This window comes from Egretta garzetta, unplaced genomic scaffold, assembly GCF_000687185.1.
Source record: "Egretta garzetta isolate BGI_Z169 unplaced genomic scaffold, ASM68718v1 scaffold326, whole genome shotgun sequence".
Classification (NCBI taxonomy): Eukaryota; Metazoa; Chordata; class Aves; order Pelecaniformes; family Ardeidae; genus Egretta; species Egretta garzetta.
In genome coordinates this window covers 3,208,513-3,235,719 of record NW_009260026.1, presented here as the reverse complement: position 1 = coordinate 3,235,719, position 27,207 = coordinate 3,208,513, and the positions used below count along the sequence as shown (strand labels likewise).

Here is a 27,207-nt window from a genome sequence, read left to right as displayed (position 1 = left end):
CCTTCATGATTTTTCAAGTATGGATTGCTGGAAGGTGATATTTGTGAAAGCAGCAGTAGCTTTGTGTATTTAGCAGGGAATAGGCATCAGACATAGGAAGTATCAGGAGATAGAGGGCTGGTGGTACAGGGTTATGAATGTGGAAACAGGTTATTGATAGAAACTGGTTTGTAGGTGCTAGTAGAGCTGAGCAAAGATAAGTTTTGAAAGCAAAGGTTTCACAGAGTTGTCCCAGAAGAACCCCTCTGAAGCTATGGCTAGGGCAAATGCCATTCTCTATTGCCACCACAGACAGAAAGCAAAGGAGGTGAGAGCATCCCAGAAGATCTCAGTTGCTTTCTTCCATTTTTATTTTTTTTTCCCCAAGCCTCCATGCACCTTCTTGCATGGGGTGGGTTAACCCACCTTCTTCCCTGCATTTTCAAGTTCCATAACCTTTTAATCAAAGGACCACCCAGCCTTCAAAAACAAATCCAGGGGCTACTATACTTTGAAGAAAGGATGGTCTTCTACAGCAACCACTTACAACCAAAAGAAAAAAGTCATTAAATTTTGGTTGTTATGTAAAGAGTAGGACAAAGGCTAGAAAGTCATAACTGCTTTGTTTTGTTCCTTAGAGATGGGGAACTGTGCTCATCTGGCTTTAAATAAATCATAACAATAACTTCCCAATGGCCTTTTGTCTCCCAGCTTCAAGTGTTTCTGAACCAGCTGAAGGCCGCTTTCTTGCTAAGGGCATTTGTCTCCCTCCCTCCTAGAGCTGCGTGACAAAACTTATGCTGCTTTGTGGAGGGAAGTAGATGCATTAGTGAGCGTGGTACCTCTTGGCTGAGGTTAGGTTTATTTGAACTTACTATTTTTGAAGTGGTCAACTGACCACTTACTGACCATTTTACTTTAAACGTGGTCAAGGGCTACAGTCCACAGTAAGTCAGTCTACCTTTGCCCACTCTTAGTCCCCCTCTGCTATGTAACCACCTTCCGAGCCTATCGTCAAGCCGTGCTGCTTTCACTAGGGATGCTGCTCTGCCTCTTCCCAGCCCTGGGGAGGGCAATGCTGAAGGACAGCACAGCAGACAGCAGTGCTTTTTCAGCCCTCCAGCTGGCCAGCCTTGGCAGCGGAGGGGTGCAAGCAAACGCGGTGTCTCTGGCATGCCTCTTCAGCCCCTTAAGTTGCCCACCCCGAGGCCCAGAGCACTGATCTTTCTGCTGGGATCAGTCTTCCTCTCTAGAGGTGCAAACTGCAATCCCCGTGCCTGTGGGGATGAATCAAGTTTATTACTTGAACGTAGACATGGACCAAATGCCAGTCTAGCCTCAGGTCTGCTTTCTAGTCCCGACCCCGGCTGTGAAGCATGACGTCCTGCAGAAGCTCTTCAGTGCGGCTAAGCCACATTCACTTGTCGTGACTGCTGCTTGCAGGATTCACTGCTGTGGTGAGGGATGCCTTGAGACCAGAGCTGGTTTGCCCAGTACCCGGGGCAGTGAGGGTATTCAGACTGAAGCTGTCAGTCAGTACAGTTGGGCTGTTCCAGTTTAAAATAAAAACAATAAAACCAAACAAGAAACCCCTGCAAGAACGTGACATACCCCCTTCTGGCAGTTTAGGTCTAGCAAACCTAATCCAGGAGGAACTACAGCCTGTGTTGCTACCCCTTGACATGCAGAGCCTGCTTATTTCTGCACAGCGGTCCCCAGCCGATGCTCAGAGCTGTAGGACATTTTAAAGATCCGCCCCACACAAGGTGGGATTATAACTGTGTGTGTGCTCTGTTTTGTTTGTAACGCTGAGGAGCGCTCTGACTCAACACACCTTTCTCTTCCCAGCCATCATTAACCAGTTATTCTTCTTTCAGCTCAACTTCAACCTGCCACTTAACCATTAACTGTGTCGGTACCTAAAAATTATTTGAAATGAAACATTCAATTATCACTGAGCTTAAACACGCAGAACAAGTCTGCCATTTGATTTCTTTATTTCAGAAATGATAAAGCACTCCGGCACTAAACTCTTGTTCTGTCCAACAGCAGCTGAGCCACTAAACTGATGACATGTGGATTAAGCAAACAGTCCAGCAAATCATTGGTGGAAAGGGCTGTTTGTGAGGCATTTGGACTGCCGTCTGAATCCATTTGATGTGCAGGCGTTCCACAGTCGTTACTCATTACCAATTGCTTCCTGGCGCAGTGTAATTTTCCAAAATGTCCTCCTTCATTTTCATGGAGACTGTCTCTACCGTCACTTTCAACTGCGACTGCACCCATCGAGCTTGTTCCTTGAGACTGTGGTAAAACTTGAATAAGATGAGGCCCAAAAGGTATTTTCTGCAACTCTTCTGCTTTAAACATTGGAAAGCCAAATTCATGGGTTAGTAATCCGCAGCCCTCCGGTTCACCGCCAGCATCCCTTTTCTTCCTCTTGCATGGGGCGCTTGTCTTTTGCTCTGCACCAGTGCTGCTGGGACGTGCCTGCTGTGACACGCTTGCCTTTTGACACTGGAAATATGCAGACACTGCTTTATTCAGGTACTGAAGATTGATTTCATGGGATGTTGCCTCAACCTAAGAAAACACCCAGGATACACTCAGTTAAAAGGAGACATGTTTCAATTCAGGGTTGCATGATTATCTTCCATGAATTACTTTTGCTACATGAAGGGAAGGAATGTAAAATTATTTTTCTCAGGCAGCAGAAAGACTCAGGGGGAGCTAAGCAAAATGTCAGTAATTCTCTGTTATCACTGCTATAATGGGAGCAAGAGAGGGCTTACCTCTGTGGGATTTAGCCAGAGATCTCCATCACTGGGATTTTCTGCTGATTTTATGGCACATACCAGCAATCGAGTTATTGCTTCTTCTACGCGGGCTTCATGATCTGCATCCTGACTCAAGGGAACAGAAAGTGTTTGGGAAATAGGTTAGTGCTTGGGTCTTTGCAGAAACATGGAAGTTCTTGGGAAGAACTAAATGGATGGCCTTAGTTTGAAAGCCATACTCATGTATGTGAAGTCAGTGAAAGGCTTCAGACTTCTGGTGCTCCTACACATGCGTACAGCCCCCATGTGCGTAACAGCGCAGAAATTATTTAAGGTGTTGCACTCTTGGTATTCATCCTGGTCTGCTGAGTAACAGGGATGTACTGATTGCATGGGAGTATGTTAGGAAGCAAGGAATACTTTGAGTAGCTCACATCCAGCTGAAAACAAATTAAACTTCTAAAGTCTTGCCAATATAGTTAATGGTTTCATTAGGACTATAAATGTTGGCGTGATTCACATCTGTCAGTATGAAAGCAGCTGGTAACAGCTGCAAGCAAGAACTGCTTGATTTGGTAATGGAAATGTTCTCAGTGTTGTCTTTTAGCACCCATGTCAGAATTTATAGATGGATTGCCCCAACACCTAACGGTGCTGCCACCACCGGCTGTAGGGATAATTTCTGTACGTAACTTTCACTTGGGTTGCGATAGCCACGCTGCACTTGTTTATGGCAGCTTTTGATATTTGGGGAGGGGGAGTGTCTGTGTCCTTCACTAACAAGATGCAGCAAACACTCCTCTGCTCACGATACCATCCACAACTACTGGCACTCGCTGTCACCAGACAGGATCTTGGTGACTTCTGAGAGACTTTTATGACCAGAAAAGCCATGGGGTTTAGCTCCACTATTTTTTTTTTTTTTCCTTGCAGCACATAAGAACAGCTAGAAATGCTATAGCTAATGCACCACCCGGCCGCCTGGCACAACTGATCCAGTCCTCACCTGCTCCTCCAGGGGCGGGCAATTTGTGAGGCACCCCTGAGGACACATGTGTGTGTGGTGACATCAGGGTCTTTCCAAGCACGGGGCACACAGCCAGTTCCTCTGAATTACCTCAAAGGCTGCTCAAGTTTAAGGCAGGCTTAAATGGTTGCTTTAGAACACTGTTGGTGCTTTCTCTGGCACTGGACGCAGCCTGACTGTACTTGGGGCTAGATAAGAACTTGGTATGGGCTGTCGGCCTGCTGTCCTTTGTAAAGACAGTCTCATCTGGAAAATTTCTCCATGAGGGAAACACTCAAGTGAGTTCCTCTACTCTGCAAATGTTTGGTTTGATGTTGGTGTAAGAAATGTATCGTGTAGTCTTTGAACAGCAGTTGAACGCATGTGTTCGTTCCCCTGCAGATTTCCAGTCTAATAAAGGTTTAAAAAAAAAAAAGGCAGTAAGTATTTTAGTGAGGCGGCTTTCACAGGCCATTTCAAAGGATCTTTTTTATATTAAGCGAGGATTAATGATAAAGTAATTTGAATCAGAAAACCTTCTGGAGCATTGAGATGATATCCCTGGAACCATCCCATACATACTGGTTAACATGAGCAAGAAAAATCAAAGCCTGGGGAAAAGAAAATTAATTAGGTACTTGAGAAAATCCAACTCCAGGCAAATGAAAACTATCACAGAGAAATGAAAATTCAAAAATCCTCTGCCACCCCCCCCTCCTATCACATTAATCTGATTTAAATTCTAATTTAGCTTTGCATGTAAGCATGTGCTTGAGATGAAGCTGCTGTTTTGTCATCCCCTATTCAGCACAAAGCTAGCTAGTCCATAAGAAATTGGACATGAGAAGTTTAGCTTGTGTTTAATTGTTTGCCCGATTGAGGTAAACTTGCATGTGATTTCTGCTGAATTTGGGCTTCAGATCTGAAAACTTGGAAGGTTCTTCAGTAAAAACTCAACCTATAAGGGCTCTTCCCTCATCAGCCTCCAGATACAGCACACCTGATAGGGCTGAACCTGGCAGGCAGGGGACAAAATGCTTCAGCTTTGATCCTTACAAAAGTTCCCACTCAGTGCAGCTAAGTAGGAAATGAGTTCTGAGTGGCATCATTCTCTGCGCAGGTCATGTTCTCTTCACCATTTTCTTGCCAGAGATGCTTCCCCCCCCCTTTCTTTCTCCCTCTACTTTCTCTAGCAAAAACCTTAAATTGAATGTTGTGCTACTGGCAAAGCACAACTGTATTTTAGTGGTGGCTGACAAGTGATGGTAGTAGAATGTGAAAGTCTGCAAAGCTTTCTGGGATCTTGAGGAGAAAAGATGCTATGTAAATGTAAGCACCATTGAAACTGCTCAAAAGTGTCACATGTGATCATCAAATCTGGGACAGGATCATTTGTGTTGGCTTTCCTACTCCTTATATTATATGTAAACATGGAAGTGCTACATCACCATGACATAAAAAGAAAAATACCAATTCAATCCAAGAGTTTATGCTGACAGTGATGGGGTCAATGGATTCCACATAGTGCCACCAGTGCCTTGGAATGAGCAGGACCTGGAATCAGAGACATGGCGTTAGGGTACTAGCAGAGGCTTGAAGAAAGATAAGGTGTTTTAATGAAGGTGATGGGGGATGCAGAGGCCGAATGAGGCAAGGAATAGGGGTGGGTGCTGATCTTTCTTTCTTTCTTCTAAAGAGCATTTTCTCAAGACTTAAATGCCTGCTCTCTCCTCCCATGGTATCAATATTGTCAATATAAGAAGTAGACATGATCCAGAACTACCTCTTATCCAAACTCCATCTCTTCTGAAGCAGGACTGTACCCTTACAGCTGTTCTAGGTAAGCAAGGTCTGGCTGTACAAAGGGAGTGCAGCCGGTGTAGCAGCAGAGTGGGGCTTCAGAGAAAGTCTCAGCCAAGCAAGAATTCTTTTGCAGACTTTCCAAGTGAGCAGACTTCCCAGCGCCTTTACAAGGACTGCCAGCTGGCTTCCCCAAAAAGCAGGTATCCTAATGCTCGTCTAGGTGATTAACAATAGGTAGCTTTAATTCTGGTAAATACTCACCCGTATTAAACTTGTCACTTTTAGTAGAGAGGCTTTTAAAAGAAGGTGTCCCAGATCATGACAATCTAGTTTAGATCAGAGCTTTGCAACTATATCAGGATGATAGCTGTGACATAAAATTGATTCTAACCCATGGCTTTTATGGTACAAAGACATTAATGTTGTTTTGATGATATAGTACAAGCTTTACAGATTACTGAACACTAGATTAACATTGAGCTATCAAGAAAAGCATAAAAGATGGGTTTTGACAGGGAATAAAAATGGCCAGAGACGGATAAAAATATACACTTCAGAATGGAGAAAGTAAAGCAATGATCTGTGTCTGAATTGCAGACGGTTCTTTTTCTTGGTAGACACAAATTACTTAAAAGAATGTTCTGCTACCTCGATAGCCCTGTGCTTCATTATATCAAAACATGGCTAATGAGAAAATGTCTGTGTAGGAAACAATGGCTGAGGCCCTAGGCCTGCAAACACTGGCTTATGGGACCGTCGGAGCAGAGTCATTTCTGGGCCACAGGACAAAATGTTCTCTGTAGGTTTCAATTTAAGTCAAACAAAAAAAGCATTGGCTCTCGAAAGGTCAAAAACATTTGGAAATTGTACTTTAATCCAGTACAGCATACAAAACAGAGAAGGAAGTCAGTCTGTGGAGGGCCATTATTTAAAAAATAACACCCATTAGTTCCTGACATCTGAAACTGTACAAAACCCTACACAGACTGAAGCCAAAACATGTTTTCTACACAGAACAAGTTTCAGAGCAGTGTTTTTATCATAGAAATCTACACTTTAAATGAAAAGTGCAGTTGCATTAGCTGCAATGGTTTTATCTGTTAGTAAGTGTTTGCCCATGTTTCATTGAAGGCAGAATCGTACAAAACCCACTCAGCTTGCTCTATAGGGGATCTTACGTTGCACTCTGTTAAAGAATCTGGGTGCCATCCAAATGACAGGGTGTAATGATGAAGCCTGGAAAATCTTCGTGTACGGCAGAAGAAGGCATAGCTGCTGGAGTAAGCAGCTGCTTCCACCAACAGGGTCCTTACTGTGAGACTTGCGTAGGAAGAGTGAGCTTGCCAACGTGCTGGAGAAGTGGATGAAGACGCTAGGGAATCGGGGTATGGTGCAGAGGGAGTATGTAGCAAGGGAGCAAAAGCAAGAGGCAAATTAAGGGAAGCATATAAATGTGTCGGTTAAGAGGGGTTGCCTGGAAAAACCAAGATGGAAAGGAGGAATGGAACATGTTGGTTCAACATGATTCATGTGCAAAGTTGAGACAGAATTGCTTTGGAAAGAGGAGGTACAGCTAGAAGGAAAATACAAAACCCCCCAACTATTCCAGTCTTTTCAAATCAAAGAGGAGGAACTTGGTCTTTGGAGAGACTAATCAGATTTTACTTGCCAACAGGTTAAGGGTAGTAACAGCTGGCACTGTCTGCTGATGCAATTTATAGAGGAGCTACGGAGCTGTGACTCAAAGAGGCAAAACGGGTACCGTAGAGATACTTGCTCTCCCTCTTTACTTTTGGGCAAGCTTATACTTGTTAAAGTAAGGATTTATGGCAGCAAGAACACTGAAATTATCAAAAAGCAAAAGGACTAGAACTTTAATGAAGACGAAGAAATGGGGGAAAGAAGTAATTTAAACCAAAAAATACAGCTGGCAAGGGAGCAGCAGAAATTACAGACGACCAAAAAAATAATCCAGCAAAGAGAGGAGTAGAGTAGGAATCTTCTACCATTACAAACTAGTATTCTTCTAGGTTTACAAACTAGAAGCAAGAAAACCCCGCAACAAAACCAAATCAAAACCTCACCCCCCAACTATGAATTCCACAGTACAATAAAGCAGACTTCCATATGTTTACAAATATGGGACACAGATTTAGCTACATTTGAAATGCACCTATAAATATACAATAGGAAATGTGAAAGTAAACCACAGTGAAATAACACACACACACAAATGCAGCAAACATTTTACAGGGAAAATGTGAAGTGCAAAAGCAAGACAGGACTATTCCAAGCTAAGAGAGAATTTTGTGTTAGCCTGCTTTCTACAGAATGTATCTGGCTTTGTGGGCTGGGAAGATACTGATCTAAACAGCAACCAGTCAGATAATTTTAATATTTAGGCTAGTGATAGGCAAATATAGCAGATGAAGTCAAAGTAGGACAGCAATCCCAGAAAAGATAAAATGAAATTCTAGTCTGTAACAGGAGGAAAGAAACCAAGAGAACAGTTGGGAAAGCAAGTGGAGCAATGCTGAAGACTTGTACAGCACAGAGAACAGAACAGGTTTAAATTCTCAGTGGACATGATTAACTTGATACGGCGCAAAGGTAGGGCAAAGGTGGAATTGCTTCAAAAAGAGAGAATACCCTGAAGTGAAATATTATACCAAGAATTCCTGTTCATTAGGAAAAGGTATTTGGGTAAATGCACAAGAAAAGGAATGACCAAAGAATGCCAGTGTGATGGGAAGAAAAAGATGGGGGACTGTGGAGGGACCCAAGTAAATCCCAGAGCTGCTTCTACCCCTGGCGATGAAAAATAAAATAAATAAATGCACGGCCAACTCACTCATGGGAGCGCTGCCACCCCAGCCCACGCTCCGTCCCGTCCGGTGCCTGGCTGCCCTGGTGCTAGGAAGGTGCTTCTTTCCCTCCCTCCCTCCCTCCTGAGCTGAGTCTTCCCACCCACTGAAGCAGAGGGCCCAGGGCCACCCACAGCAGAAACACGGGCACAGCCCCGGGCAGAAGCACTATGAACGGGAAGGGAGCGGGGCTGTTATTGTGCCATGTCCGTAGGGACCCAGGCAAGGGACCGAGGGAAGCTCAGGGAAGAGGTGGAAAAGTAGAGTCAGGAACTGGCAGCTTCCACCTTTGGTTTGCTCGGCTGCTTGTCCGCTCGTGGCGTTCCCCATGTGTGTTGCGGGCTGAGTGGTGTTTTCATCCCCAAATTCTCTGTCTCTTCTGAGATGGTGTCTAGAGGATGAGCTGGGCTGTTTGCCATGGTGAACAGTGCCTTCCCTATGGGGTGACTTGGGGCCAGCTCTGTAGTCTCCTGCATGAAAATCCCCTCTTCCTTCCCCCAAACTGAATTATCAGTCATCTATTCTGCATAGTGCTGCGGACAACTCTGAATTCTCCTTAACTAAAATCACTTACACTCTTTTCCAACAAAAGCTGTTTTTCACTGCAAACCCTTTTAAAAAAAATAGTTTATATACTTTGAACTGGAACATTTTATTGCCTTTAAAAATTGATTACTGCATTTTCTGACTTACTACAACACCTTTTTTTAATTTTTCTTGATTATTAAGACTGCCTGTTCTGCTGCTCCCCACTTCAAGCCCAACCTGAAGTTCTCACCCCTTTTCTTTAGAGGTGGCACATAGAGAAATCCCTCCCTGACTTCATGAAGATTTCTGCTTGCTCAGGGTTGGGTCAGAAGTCGGAGGTCTGCCTGCGCTGTCGGGGGCTCTGGCTGCCAAGCAGGATCCCACGGTGTGCTAGGTCACTGCAGCAGGAGAACAGAAAGAGAAAACCTTGCAGCTATACGCAGGAACTTAGTGATAACTCTAGTCGGGGACACAGATGGAGTTTGAGATGTGTTTCTTTAGACTTTCAGAAGGCAGGCAAGAAAAGCAGAGGAAAGCTGCTGGGCAGCAGGCTACAGTGAGAGACAGTAAGCAGTAGTGCTGATAATTTTTAAATTGCTCTTCCTGTACTGTGGCAATATTTTTCGAGGCTGGAAGGGAGCATCCTTCTCGGACTCGATGTGACTCTGAGAGTAACCCCGTTAGGCCATTCCTTGCACCTCTGGTGTCTAGAGCTGTGCTGCAGCCGCTCTGGCTCCAGCCTGCACCTGGGACATGGGGAGCGGGCAGCAGGGCAGCCGGGTGCTGCCTGTAGCAGCATGGGTCCCGTCTCCACTGCCCCTCCTGTCTGGGGTAGCGTGAGAGGGAATGGCATTGCTCAGGGATGCTCACGGGACCCCAGTGTACAAGGTGTTTGCCTTAAGAGCTCAGATGTGTGGAACCCCACGTGTCAGGCCAGCTGAGATGCGCTGTCTCATCTTTTTACTGTTATCTAGTGATATGGATTAAGAGGAAGATGGGTTAAGAACAATCACGTTAGTGAGCAGGAAGGAAGCAAGAAGCTGGTGAGAAGTGGGGCAGAGGAGAGAATGATCAATGATTTTGTATAGCATCTCATTTTTTGCTAGCATTTTCAGGCGGGATTCATCTCTCCTATTTTTAATCATCAAAAAAGTTAAGCATCTATGTGCGTAGGCTTCTTTTATAGCCTGTGCTGAAGGACAAGATGGGATGGATGTTCCTGCAGGGCTGTAATTGTGTAAGACAGGGAGGATGAATCGCCTCGTAGAGGTGCCAGTTCTTCCCACTGGTGGCAGACAGGACATCTGTCCTGGACAGGGTTTAAGTTGAGGGTAGCAGATCTTGCCCTAACTCTCTTAACACCCCAGAGCGTGGGGTGGAAGATACTAGAACAGATGTGTTTTGCCGCATTTGCAATCTTTTACGCAGTACTTGTATATTTGTGAAAACAGTCAAGGTGTTACTAGAAATACTGCAGAATTTATGAACAAATAAAACAAAATACTAATGCTTTGGGTGAAAACTCACTAGTCCTCTGAGCATAAATCCACCAGCAGTCAACCTCCTGCTCCATACTTACCACTCAGACTTGCAACCATTGCATAGGTGACCAGATCTCAATATTTATAAGGAGTCCCTACATTTGTGATACAACCTGAGCTTGTAACTTTATCGATATAGTCATGTATGGCCGCGAACCCTAAAACTACTCAGCTGTCTATTTGAATAAGTTAGATATCTAGATGTCATCTTTTTTGTATCGAGAACAGATCACTAATGTATAACCAGAAGTTGCATTAAGACCTCTGCGGAAATTCAGCCCACAGCCACTAGTCAAGTACAGGATGAAACCATATAAAACCTGAAGCCCCAGCCAACTACCTAAATTTGTTACAGAGATTCACCTCTGAACGATACAGTGAAAGGGCACAAAGGATGCAATCGAAGTACGCATTGTGCACTCATACAATGTTATAGGGAGGAATTCTGCTTTAAAGCCTTAAATGGGTGTAGAAAAATGGCTTGTAGCAAACAACGACCAGAAGGTGGCATTAGACACATGAAGTTTTTGATATTCAAAGCTGCACTCACCCTACATGCAGTTGCTCTCCTGAATACCTAAGAACACCTTTGTCTTTATTTTTCAATCTTCTGTTGTTACAATATCTAATCCAAAATGTTCTGTGTACCCTCTGGGAAGGAGAGGAGATGCTATGTATCATCACAAGATAAAGCTGGCTGCAAATTCTGCAGTAATTTTATTAATTCTACATTAAACCACGCTAAGCACGTATCAAGATTGTTATTATTTAGGATCCTCTCCCTTGTTAACAAAGGAGTTCTCCTAGGTCATTCCTTTCCTCTCCATCGAACAGCAGCAGTCCCCAGTCACCTGCCCCATAAGCTTCTGGATGAAATGCTGGAAAGCACCACCCAAAAGGCGCTGATAAAATGGATAAAGGCAATACCTCACTGCTCCATCATTGCCTCTACATTACTTTCTCCCCAGAAATCCAAACAGTATCTCCTTCATGGCAATGCAGACAACTTGTTTTACTCAGCCAGCTCAAGATCTTTATTCCTAGCAAGATTAACTTGTAATTGCTTTAAGCCTAATTAAAATTAAGATCATATTAAAGGTTCACTACCATACTTGATCATTCCAAAGGAGATTATAAATTGAAATAGTGTTGGGGATCATGGATAATGCAGAGCTGAATGGATATGGCATTTTTATCAATAGTAAAAACTTGTTCTTTGTGCTTTAAATTATTGAACACTGCAACCTTACAAACTGCAGAATGCAAAACTAATTATTTGCTTTACGAGTATGAATAGGAGCTAATGTAGTGCCAACAATGAAGGATGATCACAGGTTCCCCATTTGCAGCTGTACCAGCAGAAAAGCATACTCCTCCCAGTTTGATAGATATCATCCTCTTGTTGGAAACTACTATCTTGCTCCATTCTGCCATCTCACTCATTCACAGGAGTGCTCCTCACTCTGCCTCCTTAAAATTAGCTAGATTAGCAAAAATCTGTTATTTCAATTATTGAAAGCAGCTGGGTTTGCCAGCTAAGGGCAAGGGAGGACTCGCACAAGTTGCTGAGCTGGCAGTTCAAGAGAGGTGACAATGTCTGGTAGGAGAAGGGTGAAAAGGTGCTACGAGCGGCAACTCCACTGTCTTAAGCAGTCGGAGCAATGAATGTTACAAAATTCCTTTGGCAAGGCCTGACAGTTTGAGATGCACAGGAGTGCTTTACAAGGACACGCGCTGCTGAACAAACGAAAAAGGGTATTCAGACTCCGAATACAGACCATGTTGATTAAATAAAGAAGGACACTATTTAAGGCAGAAGGCTAGGAATTAAGACTCCTGAGCCCTACTCTCATGCTGCTGCTGAATGCATGTGTGACTATAAGGCAGGCACTTATAACTGAACTTTCTCAGTAAAACAGGGTTAATAATACCCTCACATCCTTGTAAAGCACCGTGAAACCTCTGGATGGTGTGTGCTCTAAATGCAAGTATCATCATTATAATACTCTGCTATTAAAGCAACAAGTTGGGCCAATGTTCCCTGGTGAAGGTTATTCACTGTCAAAATCTGAGTTCCTCTGCTGGCTCTACATGCTCATTAATCAAACACATTTTATGGAACGTACTGGTTTCAGCATAGACAGGTTGGAGTACTGTTCAAGAAAGTTTTAAAGCAGACAAATTGGAGGTGATTGCAAGAACTGTGATGGAATTGGGCAGCCGATTGAAGTAACTCTCCAAATGTTTGTGGTTTTTGTACAAAAAAAGGCTAGTAAAATAACTGTGAGCAAAGAAAATTCCCATGCTGAGAGAAATGTATCAAGCCTGAGTGCAGACTGTAGCGGCAGGGCAGTTCCACAGTCAATTTGTTAAGATTTCCTAGCCCTTAATTAGCCAGTTAAATAATTTACTAGAATCTTTAAAGTAATGTAAAGCTCGAATGTGAATTGTACCTGCCCTGGACTGAGTGTAACCACATGGGCTGTTGTGTTCCTAAACTTGGGAAAGCATTTCAGATCAGGGTTGGCAACGTTGACTTTGCTGAATATGCTGGATTCCTCATAAGGGATCCTGGTGGGATAAAGGAAACTGGTGTCACCAGGTGGGAAGAGGTGCCATCTCTTCCTGAAAATAGAAGATAAAAATGTATTCAGTGCATGTCAGTTACAGCAAAGAACTAAAGGCAGTAGCAAGGTTTTCAATAAAACATAAATCTGCCTCGCTGTGTGAATCTCCTACGCAGTGAGAACACAGGCAGTGCTTACAGGCTGTCTCTTAAAAGTGTTTTTAAAATATTCCACTTTTTAATTTTTTAACTGAAAAGATTTACAGCTTCTCGCAAATTATTTTTAAAAGGCAGATAAAATAAAATTTTAAAAAAAAAGCACTTCCATCTGGTTCCTCCTTCCTCCCTTTTACAGAGCAACAGGCAGCATTTACAGATGCTCAGAGCATTAGAAATTGCTCTATAAACCAGAGGAAATAGTTTTGTTAGAGACGACAGACTTTCATTCACTGAATGCTGTACCTGTGTTTGTTTTAAAAAGAGGGCATTGTGCGTTTACACTGGTAACAGGAAAGGGGTATGGACATTATCTTCTGTCTCCTACCTTCCCCTACAGTACTTATTTGGCTGGTAGTCACAAACCCCTCATTCCCAGTAAAACTCACCTTGATGCTCCTATGCCACAGACGGCATAAATAAAAACCAGAGACATTCATAAACATAAGCACCCTGAAACACCTGTGGGTTTTTGTGTTATCAGTACCACATGATGAAAATGTGGCTTACGTGGGTCACTGGGGTTAAGAACTCACTGGCGTGACTGAATGCCCAGATGGAGCGGGACAGGGTTGTCCTGCTCATGGGGGCACTCGTGCTCCAGGTTGCTCTCTCTGCGCCCAAAGAAGCGGGGCAACACGCTGCAGTGCGGGGCCAAGCAGGGCTGAGACACGGACCTCGTCCTCAGGAGCTAATGCTTCTATTTCACTTACACAGACCAGATCAAAGAGAGAAAAAGGAATATGCCAGAACTGGTGGTGCCAGTTTTATGGGTACTATAAATGAAGTATCTTAGCAGGTACATATGTTATTTAGAAATAGGAGTTTTATATGGCAGTACTTTAGGTGATGGAAATAACCAGGAAGGAATACACAAAGGGAGAATTTATTACACTTAAGAGGTGCCAGACAATCAGTACAAGTGACCCATGTGCTAGGCAATGGAAAAGTAAAGGCAGTACTTTGCAGCACAGTTGGACAATTTGAACAGCTCTCCTCTTGTTTCAGACTTTAGTGAGATCTTTTCTCTTTGTTCCTTTCTTTGGTACTCACTTCTTTCTTTTTGCCTGCCGCTTCTGGTTGTCAGTTCTAAGTCACAGATCTCAAAATGGGAGAAGAGCAGCCAAATGGCACAAAAACATAAGAGATAGGAATAGCAGGATAGCCAGAACTGCAGAAATCGGCACAGATGGAAGTGCCATCGGCCGCTGACATTTCTTGGTAATTACCAAAGCTACTGCTGGGTGAAAGCACAAAAAGTAGTTCTTCTGAAACTCAAGTCTTATTGCAACTTTATTTTGCTCTCCAAGCTAAAGCCTCTGAAGGGGCAGGGAATTACTAGGTTAGGAGGCTCATGGGTTAATCCTGCAGGCTTATGACAAAGCAATATCATGAAGCAAAAAATTAAGAAGCCCGAGGGATGCAAGGAGGAAATTCAAGATAGCAACAAAGGCTACGGAGTCATCCCTGGCTTTCCTGCAAAGGCAAATCTATTTAAGTTTAGCATAAGCTTGTATTCTGTTACAAAGCCTGTCTTGTTTGTGAGTCTCAAAAGGGAATGTTTCTGCTCTGAAGAAGCACAGGATTCACAAGCTTGTGGAAGTTTGCAATCTATTTATAGGCTTTGCCCTGAAGAGGAAAATAACTTTGTCTTTTCAGGCCATGCAGAAACTTTACATTTCTTCCTTCCCTGAGAGGAACAAGGATTTTGTTCTCCCAGAGGGGAAGGAAGTGTCTTGGGAAGGCAGGTAAAATTGCTGCCTGACGCTGGAACTCTGGCTCAAGTTCAACACCTGAAGGTAGAGACCAAAGAGGCAGGGCAGGTATCAGGTCTGCTAGATTACTGTACTTAGTATACCCAGTATTTAGGTGGCTCCTTAGAAGATATTTAGGCATGTAAGTCTCATGGTTTCCAGTGAGATTTCTGGCTCCTAAATATGTTTACACGATAGGACTTCAATGCCTAACGCTTACTGAAGTCTGCAGGACTGGTTGCAGCAAAGCACAGTGCTGAGGGGCTTCCAGAGTGTCTCTGCTGAACGTTCACCCAAGGATCTCAAGGCTGTTTATAAACATGAATGAAAACCTGCCTGAGAGCTAAACAGTTACCTTTCTTACAGATAAGATGATGACAAATTCATTTGCCTCAGGCCTTAAAGCCAGTCAACCTGTGGCACTGCCCAGCACAGAAGCCAGCATTGCCCAATTCCCAGTCCTGCACCTTAATCACAAGACCACCATAATTTTACTGTTCTATAAAATGTCAGAGTAATTAATCACATTAAAATCCCACTGGCAAATTATTCCTTCCACTATATACTATCAAACCTAAAAAAAAAAGCATGCTACTTGTTTTGTTACTCTAGCATTACTCTAGCAATAATAGATACCAACCCCCCCCCAAGGCCAATATGCAAGGAAGGGTGAAAAAACAAAGAATGGGGGGGAAAAAAAAGACAGCAAGCAAACAGGCAGAAAGATGCAGCGACAAAGCCACATGCTCCAAAACTAGCTTGGAGCCTCAAGTGCTCAAGTGTCCCTTTCAACTTTGCTCACAGCTGGCTGCTCCCACCCTCATGTTCCCCTTTAAAATTAATTCTAGCAGGCTATTAGAGGCTATTGCACAGAGAATATCATAAAAGTCTAAAGTAGTTTATTCCTATTCTGTTTCTGGGCTTTTTATTTTTAACTCTTTATCTCCTAATCTCAAATTCCTGAATTCATAACTACTGGGAAGATTAAAATGTTTATTATTGGACCACATCACACACAGATCAGGAAAGATCTTCCTCAAACAGAAGAAAATAAAACTGCGTTATCTCCGTGCCCCAGCCAAACTCCAACCCCCTGAAGCTCTGCCATTTCCTATTCATTGAGAGCTCAGAAAACTAAACTAATCAGGACCTAGAATTAATACCCAAAAGTCCAACACTAACTTTATAGCACAGTATAGCTTTCTTCTGTATTTGTTGTATGTATATGCACTTGTTACCTTCCTTGTACTTGCAACACTAAGTTGCAGCCGTAGGAGTCCAAATGGCAGGGGGTGTTTGCTCCTTCAGAACCAATCCACAGCGTGCTCTCTTTTCCACTTCTTCCAGGAAAACCAAAGTCAGACCACCTTATATCCTAGAGCAATGAAAAGGTTATTTATGTAAGCTGTTGAAGCGATTCACATCCTACCCTCAGTTCTCCGAGTCTCTTTTCTTCTCCCTCCACTGCTCAGTCGCTCTTTATCCACTGGAGCTGTTGCTCCTTCATGGGGTTTCCGCATGCATAGCCTGTGCCCCTTCCTCCAAAATTCTCCTCTCTAGCAGCATTTCTTCCTCTTTATTTTTTTTCTCTCTGACTATACAACCTCCCAGATCTCTGTCTCCAGTTCTCATCCCAGTCTTTCATATCACTCAAGTTACCCATTCGCTCTGCAGAAGGACTGCCCAACTGCTTGTGGCCACACATGGCTTCTTTTCCTTCTGTTCAAACACTTTTTTCCCCTTTCTCTACTCTCAACCATCCACTCAAGCTCAGGATTGCTTTTAGAAAAATTCTGATATATGGCATTTAAAAAAAAAAAAAAGAATGAAAGGAAGGAAGGAAAAGTCCCTGTTCCCTTTCCAAAGCAATTTGATAAGCCACGTGGCATATTTGCTCTCCCTTTGCTCCTGTCTCAGCTTTCCCCATGTATTCTGGAAACGCAGACTTTACCCCATCTCTGACCCAGGGGTATGATGCTTTTTTAAAGTTTCTTATTATTTAATGGACGTGTTCTTCTCTTGCCTTTGCAGCTGCAGAGGCAGTGAACTTAAAACAACTCGGTTACATGGTGAGAAAGGGCAGCACAGGTATGCACGTGTTATGAACGTGATCCTGGAGCTTTCCAGTCCATTGAGCCTCCCACAGGCAATCCCTTGGGGATGACAGCTGGAACGAGGAACTGTGAAGTATTTTTCAGATAGTTCAAGGGGTTTGCAGGATGGCTCTGTATAGCTTGGATAAAGCTCTCCCATGTTTCTGTAGCTCACCCCGCCACCTGCAGGGCCCGATCATTTGTTTATTGGAGAGCACTTGAACTATACTGGCCAGAGATACTGGTGCCTTTTGGCTGGAGCCCCAGGCTCAGCCTTAGGAAACAGATTCAACTCCTGGCTTCCTGATGGTCTCAGGCAAATCACTTCATCTCTGAGCTTTTTTTTTTCCTATCTTGAAAAGGAAGATAACGGTCTTTGTTCTGTTTCAGTAAAGCACTTTGGGGTCATTCACATCACCTAACTTTAGGAACCTAATTTAGGCTTGGCTCCTGCTCTTGTCAAAGTGCTCTCAATCACGCCTTGGAAAACCCTCTCTCCTTCCGCTGTCTATAAAGAGAAAATAGGAGCCTAGCCTCCTAATTTAAGTATGTAAGCTAGCTGCTTGCAGACAGGTGGATGACTATCCTTTTTTAAGATCTATGGATGAGGAAAACTACAGCTAGACATTATTATAAGGATGACTTCACCATGACTCTGTATCAAGAAACCCTCAAAATGAGTGATAGCCTTCCCAAATATTAGGTGTTGCTAAAGATTTTGAATTTCAGAGTTATTGATTTTAAAGATATCATTTGGAAAAAATGCAGAAGTGTAATATAAACATATGTCAAAGGCAGCAAAAAATCAAAAAGACAAAGTTGCTCCTGTAGATTTCAGCAGCCATAAAATTTAAAATCCAATACAACTATTTCAGTGATAAAGTTAAGCGTAACACCATCTCTACACTGTAATCTCACACCTAAATAGTTTTTGTATTTTTTTACAATTTAAGTGGAAAGAAAGCACACATAATCAATATAAAAGAACTTTTTGAAAATGCTGCAGCTGTAGTAAATAGTTGAAGCGATTATGGGTAAAATAGTTTTTAACCAATGAACTGAAAAGGAACTGGTAGCATTACTGAAATCTTGTCACAGTGGGTTCCTTTCCTACAATAAAAAGCCACAGCAAGAAGAAATGCACTAAAAGGTGTTCCAACCATAACAGATGGCACATTACTTGTGAATTATATTTATTTCATTTGCTGCTTATAATGAAGTTAATCTGTACCCGTATGTCACTATAAAAGGTCTCATTTCTATTTAAACTTCATGCATATATCTTGCTTCTGATTTATATCTCAAATTCTGTAATGAAATATCAACTGAACAAAAAATGTAAGATGCTAGATACTGCTCATAGATTAGAATAATGGAATCATTACCTTAGCCCACACAACTGTAAATGATAAACAGTGCAATCTAAATTTCAAACAACTTCTAAATGGCCCTATTAATCACTATAAATAACAGTGCAGTTGGCCTTCTTTTCCCCTTCAAATCACCTTACGTAAATCTAAATAAAATCTGAAAAGAAAAAAGGGGTTATCATCAAATTCACACAAGAATGGAAGAGAATTTCTACAAAGAACTCTCTTGGCTGGTATAAATTGTATAGCAGTGTTTCAAAAGCCATATGAGTCTGGAACTGATGGATGCATTTCACTCCCATGCCTGTGAAACTGGCAGATGACATACACCATATTTGCTTGCATAACACCATCGATTTTTTCCTTCCCAGATTCTGCTTTAAAAAAAAATCCACGGCATAACCATTACGTGTGTCTATTCTAAAATTGCACTACAATCTGTTGCTTGTTATAGGTCAGGTGATGAGGTTGCGGCGTGACACCTGCATAGAAATGCAATTCCTGGGACCCCAATTTTGTTCTTGAATGGGGGCAAGGGGAAGAAGGAGGTAGGAAAATGGTTGTTTCCTTCAAGTGTGTTTTTATTGACCAAATGAAGCAGCAGGCTATTCAGGTTTTCTAAGCTGCTATTATGTTGTGCCATAGAACGCAGGAAAATGCTGTCTGTTGAGGCAGAAAGAGAGAAGACCGAGGCAGGACCACAGCTAGAGGAAGTCACTCAAAGATCTGGGGAAGCCCTAAACATCCCTGGAGCTCCCAACTTCATCCAAACAACACAACCCAGTACCAGAGTCGTGCAGCCCATGTTTATGTGATCCTGGTTGCGTTTCAGTGTGCTTAGGAAGGGAGGTGGAAGAAAGGTAGGATTGTCTCTGTCCTCAAACCTTACCTTCTGAGCCACAGAACAACAGGAAAGGCGACAGTCCGAAACAAGACTGATAACTGAAAAAAACTAATTTTATCGATATAAAAGAAAAAATACACATTAGGAGCATGGGAAATGCTTTCTAAGGAAATAATTAATTTGAGGGGGCTTATCAGTTCATCCCAGTGACACAGCATTTGCAGGGAATTATGATTCCACCTTCACATTTGAAAGTATAGAAATGAATAAGGCTTCATTCACTATTCTTTCGTTATATCTTTTGAAAAAATACACCTTTTGTATAGTTATCCTTAATTTTGTCCTCTTACAATTTGCAAGGAGAAGTAGCAGGACTGTAGATGAATCAATACATTGAAATAGCAGACACACATGGAGAAAATAAAAAATACCCCAGGTAGGTGTCTTAATACCTGCATTTGGAAATTACCATAGACTATGTACTTCCATGGACAGGTTACTTCATGTATTTTACTGCCTCCAGAGACAATCAAGGTGTAATAATCCCAGACTCAGCATCTCTCCTCCTCACAAACAGTTAATCTAAATATATTAAGGGCAGTAACTGTGCTGCTTGTGAAAATGAGCCACAAGGCAAAACATGGTGCGAAATCATGTTACAGCCTTGTTGCTGTAAGTGAATCCATGCCATCAAACCCTCTCTCCTGAGCAGAGCTGTTAATTCGGGTATCATTCGGGTACAAGGTAGATCTGGGGCAGCAGCAGGGTCTCAAGTTCTGAACCGGCCAAGCCTGCCGGCCGCCCGGCCCCACCCCACACCCTGCTGGCTGCCTGTCACCTCCAGACCCTGTTCCCACCTCACTTCCATACCTTCAGCAGAGGGGCAGGGAAGGTGTACAGCTGCAGAGGTCACACACATGACCCTGTGGCTCTCCAAGCCTGCCCAGCCACAAAATGGTGCCGGCCTAAATGGGAAGGGCAGTGCTGCCAATCTGGTAGCTGGTTTTGTCACTTGTGGTGTTGTTTTTAAGTATATAAAGAGACTCAGAATTTTAGATGGCTGCCACTTGGTATTAGTTCTTTGTTAACCTGAGCGCCAATAGTTTTTATTTCAAAATTTTTAAAAATAAATGGCCAAAGGAGCAGAGAGAGGGGATAGCAGCAGAGATTTCAGAAGCTACACTAGATAATTTGCAATGATTAAAACTAGGAAGAGATAATATTAGTGTTTTACCTGGAAAATTTCTGGCTTGTCTTCAAACACCTTGGCAATGTATTTGTAGTCGGCGTAAGCCCAATATTTGGAGTACTCGTAACAACTGAATGGTCCAGAGAGACAGGAAGGCTGCCCACAACTCCAAGCCAAAAACTCTTCAAGTGTAGCCTTCACGTAGCTACACCCGGTTTCAAACTGGGGAACTACAGCAACAAAAGAAAAGCCAAATATTACATGAGCGTTGAGCACAGAACCAGTAAAAATAATATGTAGTTTCTCTCTCAGCTCTGGTTAAGTGCAACATGAGATACAAAGTGGGACTAGGTGGCTTGACTCTGGTCAATAAAATCGTTCTCATCAGCTAACTCATAATTAAAGTCTGAGACTATTACTTTTTCATTAAGATTTAAGTGAATTGGCTGTTACCTTGAACTTGCTGTGAGGTAAGAGCACACCCGTAGTTACCGTCGTTCACATGCAAGGCACCCTTCAGCACAGGAAACCCAAGTTCCCTAAACAGCTGAGAGCCTGTCCTTTGCTTCATCTCCCTTCTTAAGTGTGAGCTGCGAATGTGCACGCAAGTATTTGTGTACCTTTTACTTTGTCTCTGTGGATTTACGTAGATGGACATGTTCATTTTTCTCTTTCTCTAAAGCAATAACCAAATCAGCACAGTAATGCATAGGAAGCAAATTATGGAGCCGCACACGTGCCAATGATCCATCTAAAATGCCGTGTATCCTTATTTTTCACTTGGGACTGACAAAAGCATATTGCAGTGTTCCTTGGCAGACATAAGAAGTATTTACCAGCAGTGTTTTGCTCCCGTCATGCTTTGGTCAGGCTGACTGATACAGCCTTTCAGCTCAAGGTCAGGCTACTTGGAAGGCCTCTGAGATAACCCACATCACAGCATACTTTAATTGTGGTTAATTGGAGATCTTCATTTCCCACAGCTGCTAATTGTGCCAGCTTCAAAGAGATTTATCCAATGTTAAAAAAAAATATTACTTTACTATAACTACTACTGGGAAAAAATGACTGCAGCCTGCACGAATGACAGGGAGGGAGCTGCAATTTAGCCTGTGTAACTTGCACAGAGCTGCTCAGAAATTGGATTCTTTCGCTGTTGTCCAGCACCAGCTCTTTGCTCCTTACCGCTCCCAGTTTGTTACTGCAGCTATTCCCATAGAGTCTCATACATTTGTTCTAATTCCCTTTGGGTGGGAGAACAGCTTTTACAAATCTTTATCACTATCATTTTGCCATTTTCCATTATAGTAGCCTGGGTAGTCGTTTTCCTTCCCTCACTTATCAAATTCATTAACTAAAGATGTCAGATAAGCCCTGCTATTCAGCAGTCTGTAACCTGGGTCTGTGCAGCAGAAGGGCTCCCTACCTAAGAACTGCATACAAGACGTATAAATCACCTGCAATAACTAAAAACCCCTATATCTGATTCCCTGACTGCGTTGCAGCCCAATGCCCTCTCCTGATACCCAGTCATTAATGCAATGCACATCATTTTACTAAAAGATGGTCTGATGGAAAAATTAGATAAAAGACAGAAGCACTGCTGAAGGTGGCTCAATATCTGTACTATTTTGATGAGAACAAAGAGTGCTTAGGACACTGCCTATTTTCCAAGATAACTCAGAAGCAAGTGTTTTAAAGGCAAGAAATATGCTCTTTCTACCTCACAGCATATTTTACTTTGAGCTTTATTTAAAAAAATCCAACTATGAAAGGCAAGACTATCTTCTAGGATATAATCTCCTTAAGGTAGGGTTCTTGGTTTAATTTATAAACTGTTCAGTACCAAGGTGTGGATGCTTATGGAAAAATAAATAGTAATAAAAAACATATTTGGACAATCTAGACAGATTGCTTAGATGGATTTGTAGAACTGCAATGGGGGTGAAAATGTTAGCTATGGGCAGCTGAAAGCAAGAACATTATTAACCAGTTTGCTAACATGTAATGACTAGAAGCTGAAGGTGTTTTGTAATTGATAAATTGTAGATTAACCACATAAGAAGTCTGAAGTAAGCTACCAGTGCTGCCTGATGCCATGGTATCTGAAGGCATGACAGTCCTCCTCTCTCCCACTTAATGCCACAGATTGAAACCAGAGGGAGGGAGAGAGTGCTTTTTGGAGGAAGCAGCTCCCCTCCTTAGTTAAGGTCTGGTCCTGACAGATGCCAAATTCTGTTCCACTCAGAAAGATAGTGTTTGCAATGTATACTAAGGGAAGTGTAGGAAAAAAAGTATAATAGCCTTAGTAAATACCCTAAAGCTCCAGTAAGAATGCAAGTGAAACGTCTCCTCCGTTTCTTTAAACTTAAAAGAAAACCAAGTGTCTATTTACAGCTGCTGGGGAATTAAAATTATTTAAACGAATAATCCAAGTAAGGGATAGCCAATACTACAACAAAGCATATGCACACTCACAAACCAAAAAATATGCCATCCACATCCAACTCCAATAACCAACTCAAATCTCAGCTTTATCTGATGTATATGGCATTTGTATTGTATTTGCAACCTCCTGTTCAGGTACTGAGTTCATAGCCACCTTTTCAGTCCCTCTATCAAACCTCGGAAGCTTGAATTCTTTCACCATCCTTCGTAGTAGAACCTCTTGGGCAGATGGCCAAGTTGCAACCTTTTTCTATCCAACTGTGTGACAGCATCAGCTCTATCCAGCATCTCTATGAGAAACTTGCTTCAGAGATCTTGTGACTCATAACTGATCAGCATAACAACCACTTGCTCCCTCCAGCTTCTTCACAGTAAACTCATTGTTTATTCATTTTACTACACAACCAGAGAAAACAGTCAAAATAGGAAACGTCTGCATACAGAAGTCAGTTTTGTGTAAGCTTTCTTCTTCCTTTGAAATTGATAGCGTGTTCCACATAGCCATCAGATAGATGGGCTCTAATGCTGCATTTTCTCTGCCAGAAACTTAACATCCATAGCTGCTCTCCACCCTTCTATCTCATCTCAGAAATATAAATCTTTTAGCGTGGCTGGAACTAGATGGATAGGGATTTCTTGATTAATAGCACCTTCGTTGTTCTTGTAATGAATGCTGGTACTCTCTCTGGAGGTATCTCTGTCAATGCTTAATCCTCTGATTGTATTTTTCCCCTTTTATGGACACATACAGTTTATCTTGTGTAATCCGACAGAATACTATCAAACACACAACCTTAGGTAGGTACAGATAATTCACACAAATAAAACTGCTAGCTCCCACAATTTCCATGTTTCAGATGCGCCTTCCACATCCATATGCCTCAGGAAGTTCCAAACTAGCAAGAAAAGCAAATATAAAATCCAAGCAACTTCCACTAAGTTGCCCCATTTGCAGTTCTCAGTTTTTTATATTAAGTTTGGGAATGCCTGCCCCCCCCCTCCCCTCCTTTTCCCCGAGGCTGCAGATTTGGCACTAAAGTTAGATGAGAAGTTGTCATAGTAAGAGGTCTCAAATTATTTAGGACCTTTCAGATGAACCTCATGGCTTAAATCATCTCAGAAACTCTGAAGCAGTCATTTCAGAGTGACACCAAAACATACCCACAAGCAGGAGAACAGTTTCTTTCTTGCATACGTTTCTAACTCAGTGGCAGGAGTGGTCCCATCTAGCCTTAAGACAACGAATCTATTGTAAACATGGGAGGAATATTCAGAGAGATCAATACAATTTTAGTTGTATTCTCCTGTTGCTTTCTCTAACCGCATCACTGCCTCCGTTTCATCTGGGAAAGTTAGCATGAACGACAATAAGAGCAGGCCTCATTGAAAAGCGATGTTAAGCACACAAGAGCGAGATCAACCATCTTCCAAATGACAGTGGCACGTGAAATGTATTACATTATTTCAGACTCTGAGATGGCTTGGCTAATGGCTTCACTAATATATCCTTACAATGCAAATTTTTTATAGCATCACAGGTCTCATTCAGTTACAATATAACCCCTGAAGGCTCTACCCATTTCTAGCTCACATTAGCATATAATGGAGGTTCCTGGAGACAAACCGATTGCTGCCTAGGGATTGATGCCTTTATGAAAAAGCAAAATACAGATAGATGCAACTTCAAGATACAAATTCCAATTTAAATCCACTCTACATCCTAGTGAATACAAGTTATTGTTAAGTGATGACTCTTATCTACTTAGTTGGTAGCATCAATCCATCACTTAGCTACATAACACTCCATCAATCCCATCAGAAGCTTTCCCAGCTGGAATTCCCATTTGGCTCTCAAAAGTGCCTACTACTTAACTAGGAACAAACCCATCCTTTTACCTGGTAAGTCTTGTGTATTACAACGCAGATATATTAACAAGGTATCAAGGAAAATGTCATATATATGCATATATATGCAACTTCTTCCCTCTTGGCAATGGGATGCCTTTTACATGTAGCGCAAGAAGTGGCTGATACCTTATTGAACTACAGGGATATTGCTGTGAAGATGTATACCAACATATTAATTCTACAGCTCAGTTATCCCATCTGTAGAAAGTGAATAAATAACATCTTTTTCCCAGGAATGGCACAGGAGTCATTAATCCATGCTGGTAAAATGCTCTGAAATCCTGAAATGCCAAGCATTTTCCCTCTAATGCTTCTTTCTGTTTCACCACTTCCCTTGCAAAAATTGAACATGAAATAGTATGGTCAGTAACACAGTGTTGTTAAGTAAGATAATGTGATGTAATCCTACCACTTCCAGAGGAACTGGCAGCCCCTCATCTGGAGTCTTTGGGCAGACCCTGTATTGCAAGAAAAAGGTGGTCCAACTGAAGAACGTTAGAAGAGTGCAGAAAGAACAGCTAGGTGAGGTCCAAAAAACATTACTTATACTGAACATTTTTTAAGAACTGGATTTGTCTGGCCTAGGAAAAAAAAAAACCAACAGGATTGAAGGGAGACAAGATACTTTAGGCAAAAGGGAGAAAGTGCACGGCAAAATGTATTTTGGTATGTGGTTGGAACCTCTAAAGCGTCTACCAGACTGCTGCCTCGGAGCATGTTTCCTGCATCTTCCCTCCCTGGTATGAAACTCTGGCCATGGATAGACTGTGACTAGTATTGCGTGGCTACAGACCAAAATGGAGTTGTTGTATTTAAAATCAAGCGCATGGCGTGTTCCTAGATGTCTGAGCGAACCTGGAGGGTTAGAGGTGAGATTATTGTACTGGAGTCAAGCAATTTTCTTAATGCTTTATACTTCTATAGCATCTTTTATCATAGGACTTTAAAGTATTGAAAATAATCATGGTCTTATAAAACCTCTGAGAGGAAGGTGAGAATTATCACCATTATCCAGATTAAAAAAACCACAACAAGATAGCCCAGTTAATTGGCTAATTTTTTAATGCACTCAGGTCTGTGGATATGGAAGCTCAGCTCACATGAACACCAGAATCATGTAAAAGACCAGGACCAACGACTCACCAGACTTCCCACTAAGAATAAACACACAAGAAAGAGAAAGGAGAGTTCCACTGTTGGCCAAACCCAGCACCCTAAAAGCAAAGCCTGTGGTGAAAAGTAACACACTAGAGAGTGAACAGTGATAACGGAGAGGCAGAGGATTGCAGAACCTAAAAAAGACTTGTGACACGTAGCACCAGTCCTCCTCAATCTCACCTAAATCCACTGTCTTCAGACCTAGCCTAAACTGGATTGTCTTCCCATCCAACAGCGCAGAAAGGTATTTCGCATTCCAGTGCAGGGCTGGCCAGTCGCCAGCCATGTTACAGAAGACTGCAGGTTGCTGTAGAGACATCACAATTTCCTTGGCTTTCCCAGGAGTAAACGGTTTGACATCTTCACCTATGTAAGGAAAAAAACCCAGCTGTAGAGAGATGATTTATGATACATGAAGTGTTACCTATCACCTCCCACCACATAGGAAACATTAAGAACCACAACCTCCTTTGTTTATGGTTGATTTTCTTACTATATTTGTAGATTTTTTTAAGTCAAATTTCTCCTTCAAACACTGAAAGAACATTCCTACACTAAATTAAAGTTTAAAGCAGTGTAATACCACACAAAATGTTAAAAAATAAAATAGGCATGTGCTTAGAATTTTCACTTGTAGCTTAGACAATAAAGCACTGCAGCCAAACTGTTTAGAATTAGGCTAACAATAAAAAAACCTTATGAATAATGTCCAGAGTTTAGAGAACATAAATTTTATGAGTAATAGTCTTTCTGCATGGGATTCTTTCCAAGAAGTGTAGAGCACTGTCAGAGATGGCAAACCAGGCTCCTACGCATTTGATTTAAGCCAAGAAATGTCAGCGTAACCAAACCAGCAGGTATTTTTAAAGCGTTTTAAACTTCCTTTTCATCTACAAAATTTTAGAAAAAGGAAATTGTGCCAATCCAAGAACCAAACTAACCTGAGATTTCCATTTACCCCTTTGCTGTTTAGAGATTTACATGCCCTACTGAAACTGTCAAGCTGAAATGCTGGCAACCTTGAATAAACTCAACACTTCCAGAACAACTTTTCTTTAGGGACACATTGAGAATGAAAACCTGGTATTTTTTTTTTTTTAAAATAACATAACAGCTCCATAGAGCTGAAGCAGTGGACTACAACTCCAGATCATAAAAACATC

General features: G+C 42.2%; 1 protein-coding gene across 1 annotated transcript; it reads right to left on the bottom strand.

Moving 5' to 3' along the window:
- Nucleotides 1–2,004: 2,004 nt before the first annotated feature.
- Nucleotides 2,005–26,998, bottom strand: HSPBAP1 (HSPB1 associated protein 1). Its single transcript, XM_009640839.2, has 8 exons — nt 26,986–26,998; nt 26,225–26,410; nt 20,576–20,760; nt 16,273–16,409; nt 12,952–13,123; nt 5,233–5,316; nt 2,772–2,882; nt 2,005–2,562 (listed from the first exon to the last, which is right to left on the bottom strand). The coding sequence occupies exons 1-8, from the start codon at nt 26,996–26,998 to the stop codon at nt 2,005–2,007; spliced, it is 1,446 nt and encodes a 481-aa protein (XP_009639134.1).
- Between the last annotated feature and the right edge of the window lie 209 nt (nt 26,999–27,207).

What these genes read in the sequence shown, in the direction of transcription:
- HSPBAP1 (XM_009640839.2), bottom strand. An exon ending in ACAAGCCAGAAATTTTCCAG is followed by an intron (nt 16,410 to 20,575) that starts GTAAAACACTAA and finishes TCATTGCTCTAG; the next exon opens with GATATAAGGTGGTCTGACTT. An exon ending in TTACACTCAGTCCAGGGCAG is followed by an intron (nt 5,317 to 12,951) that starts GTACAATTCACA and finishes CTCTGATTCCAG; the next exon opens with GTCCTGCTCATTCCAAGGCA.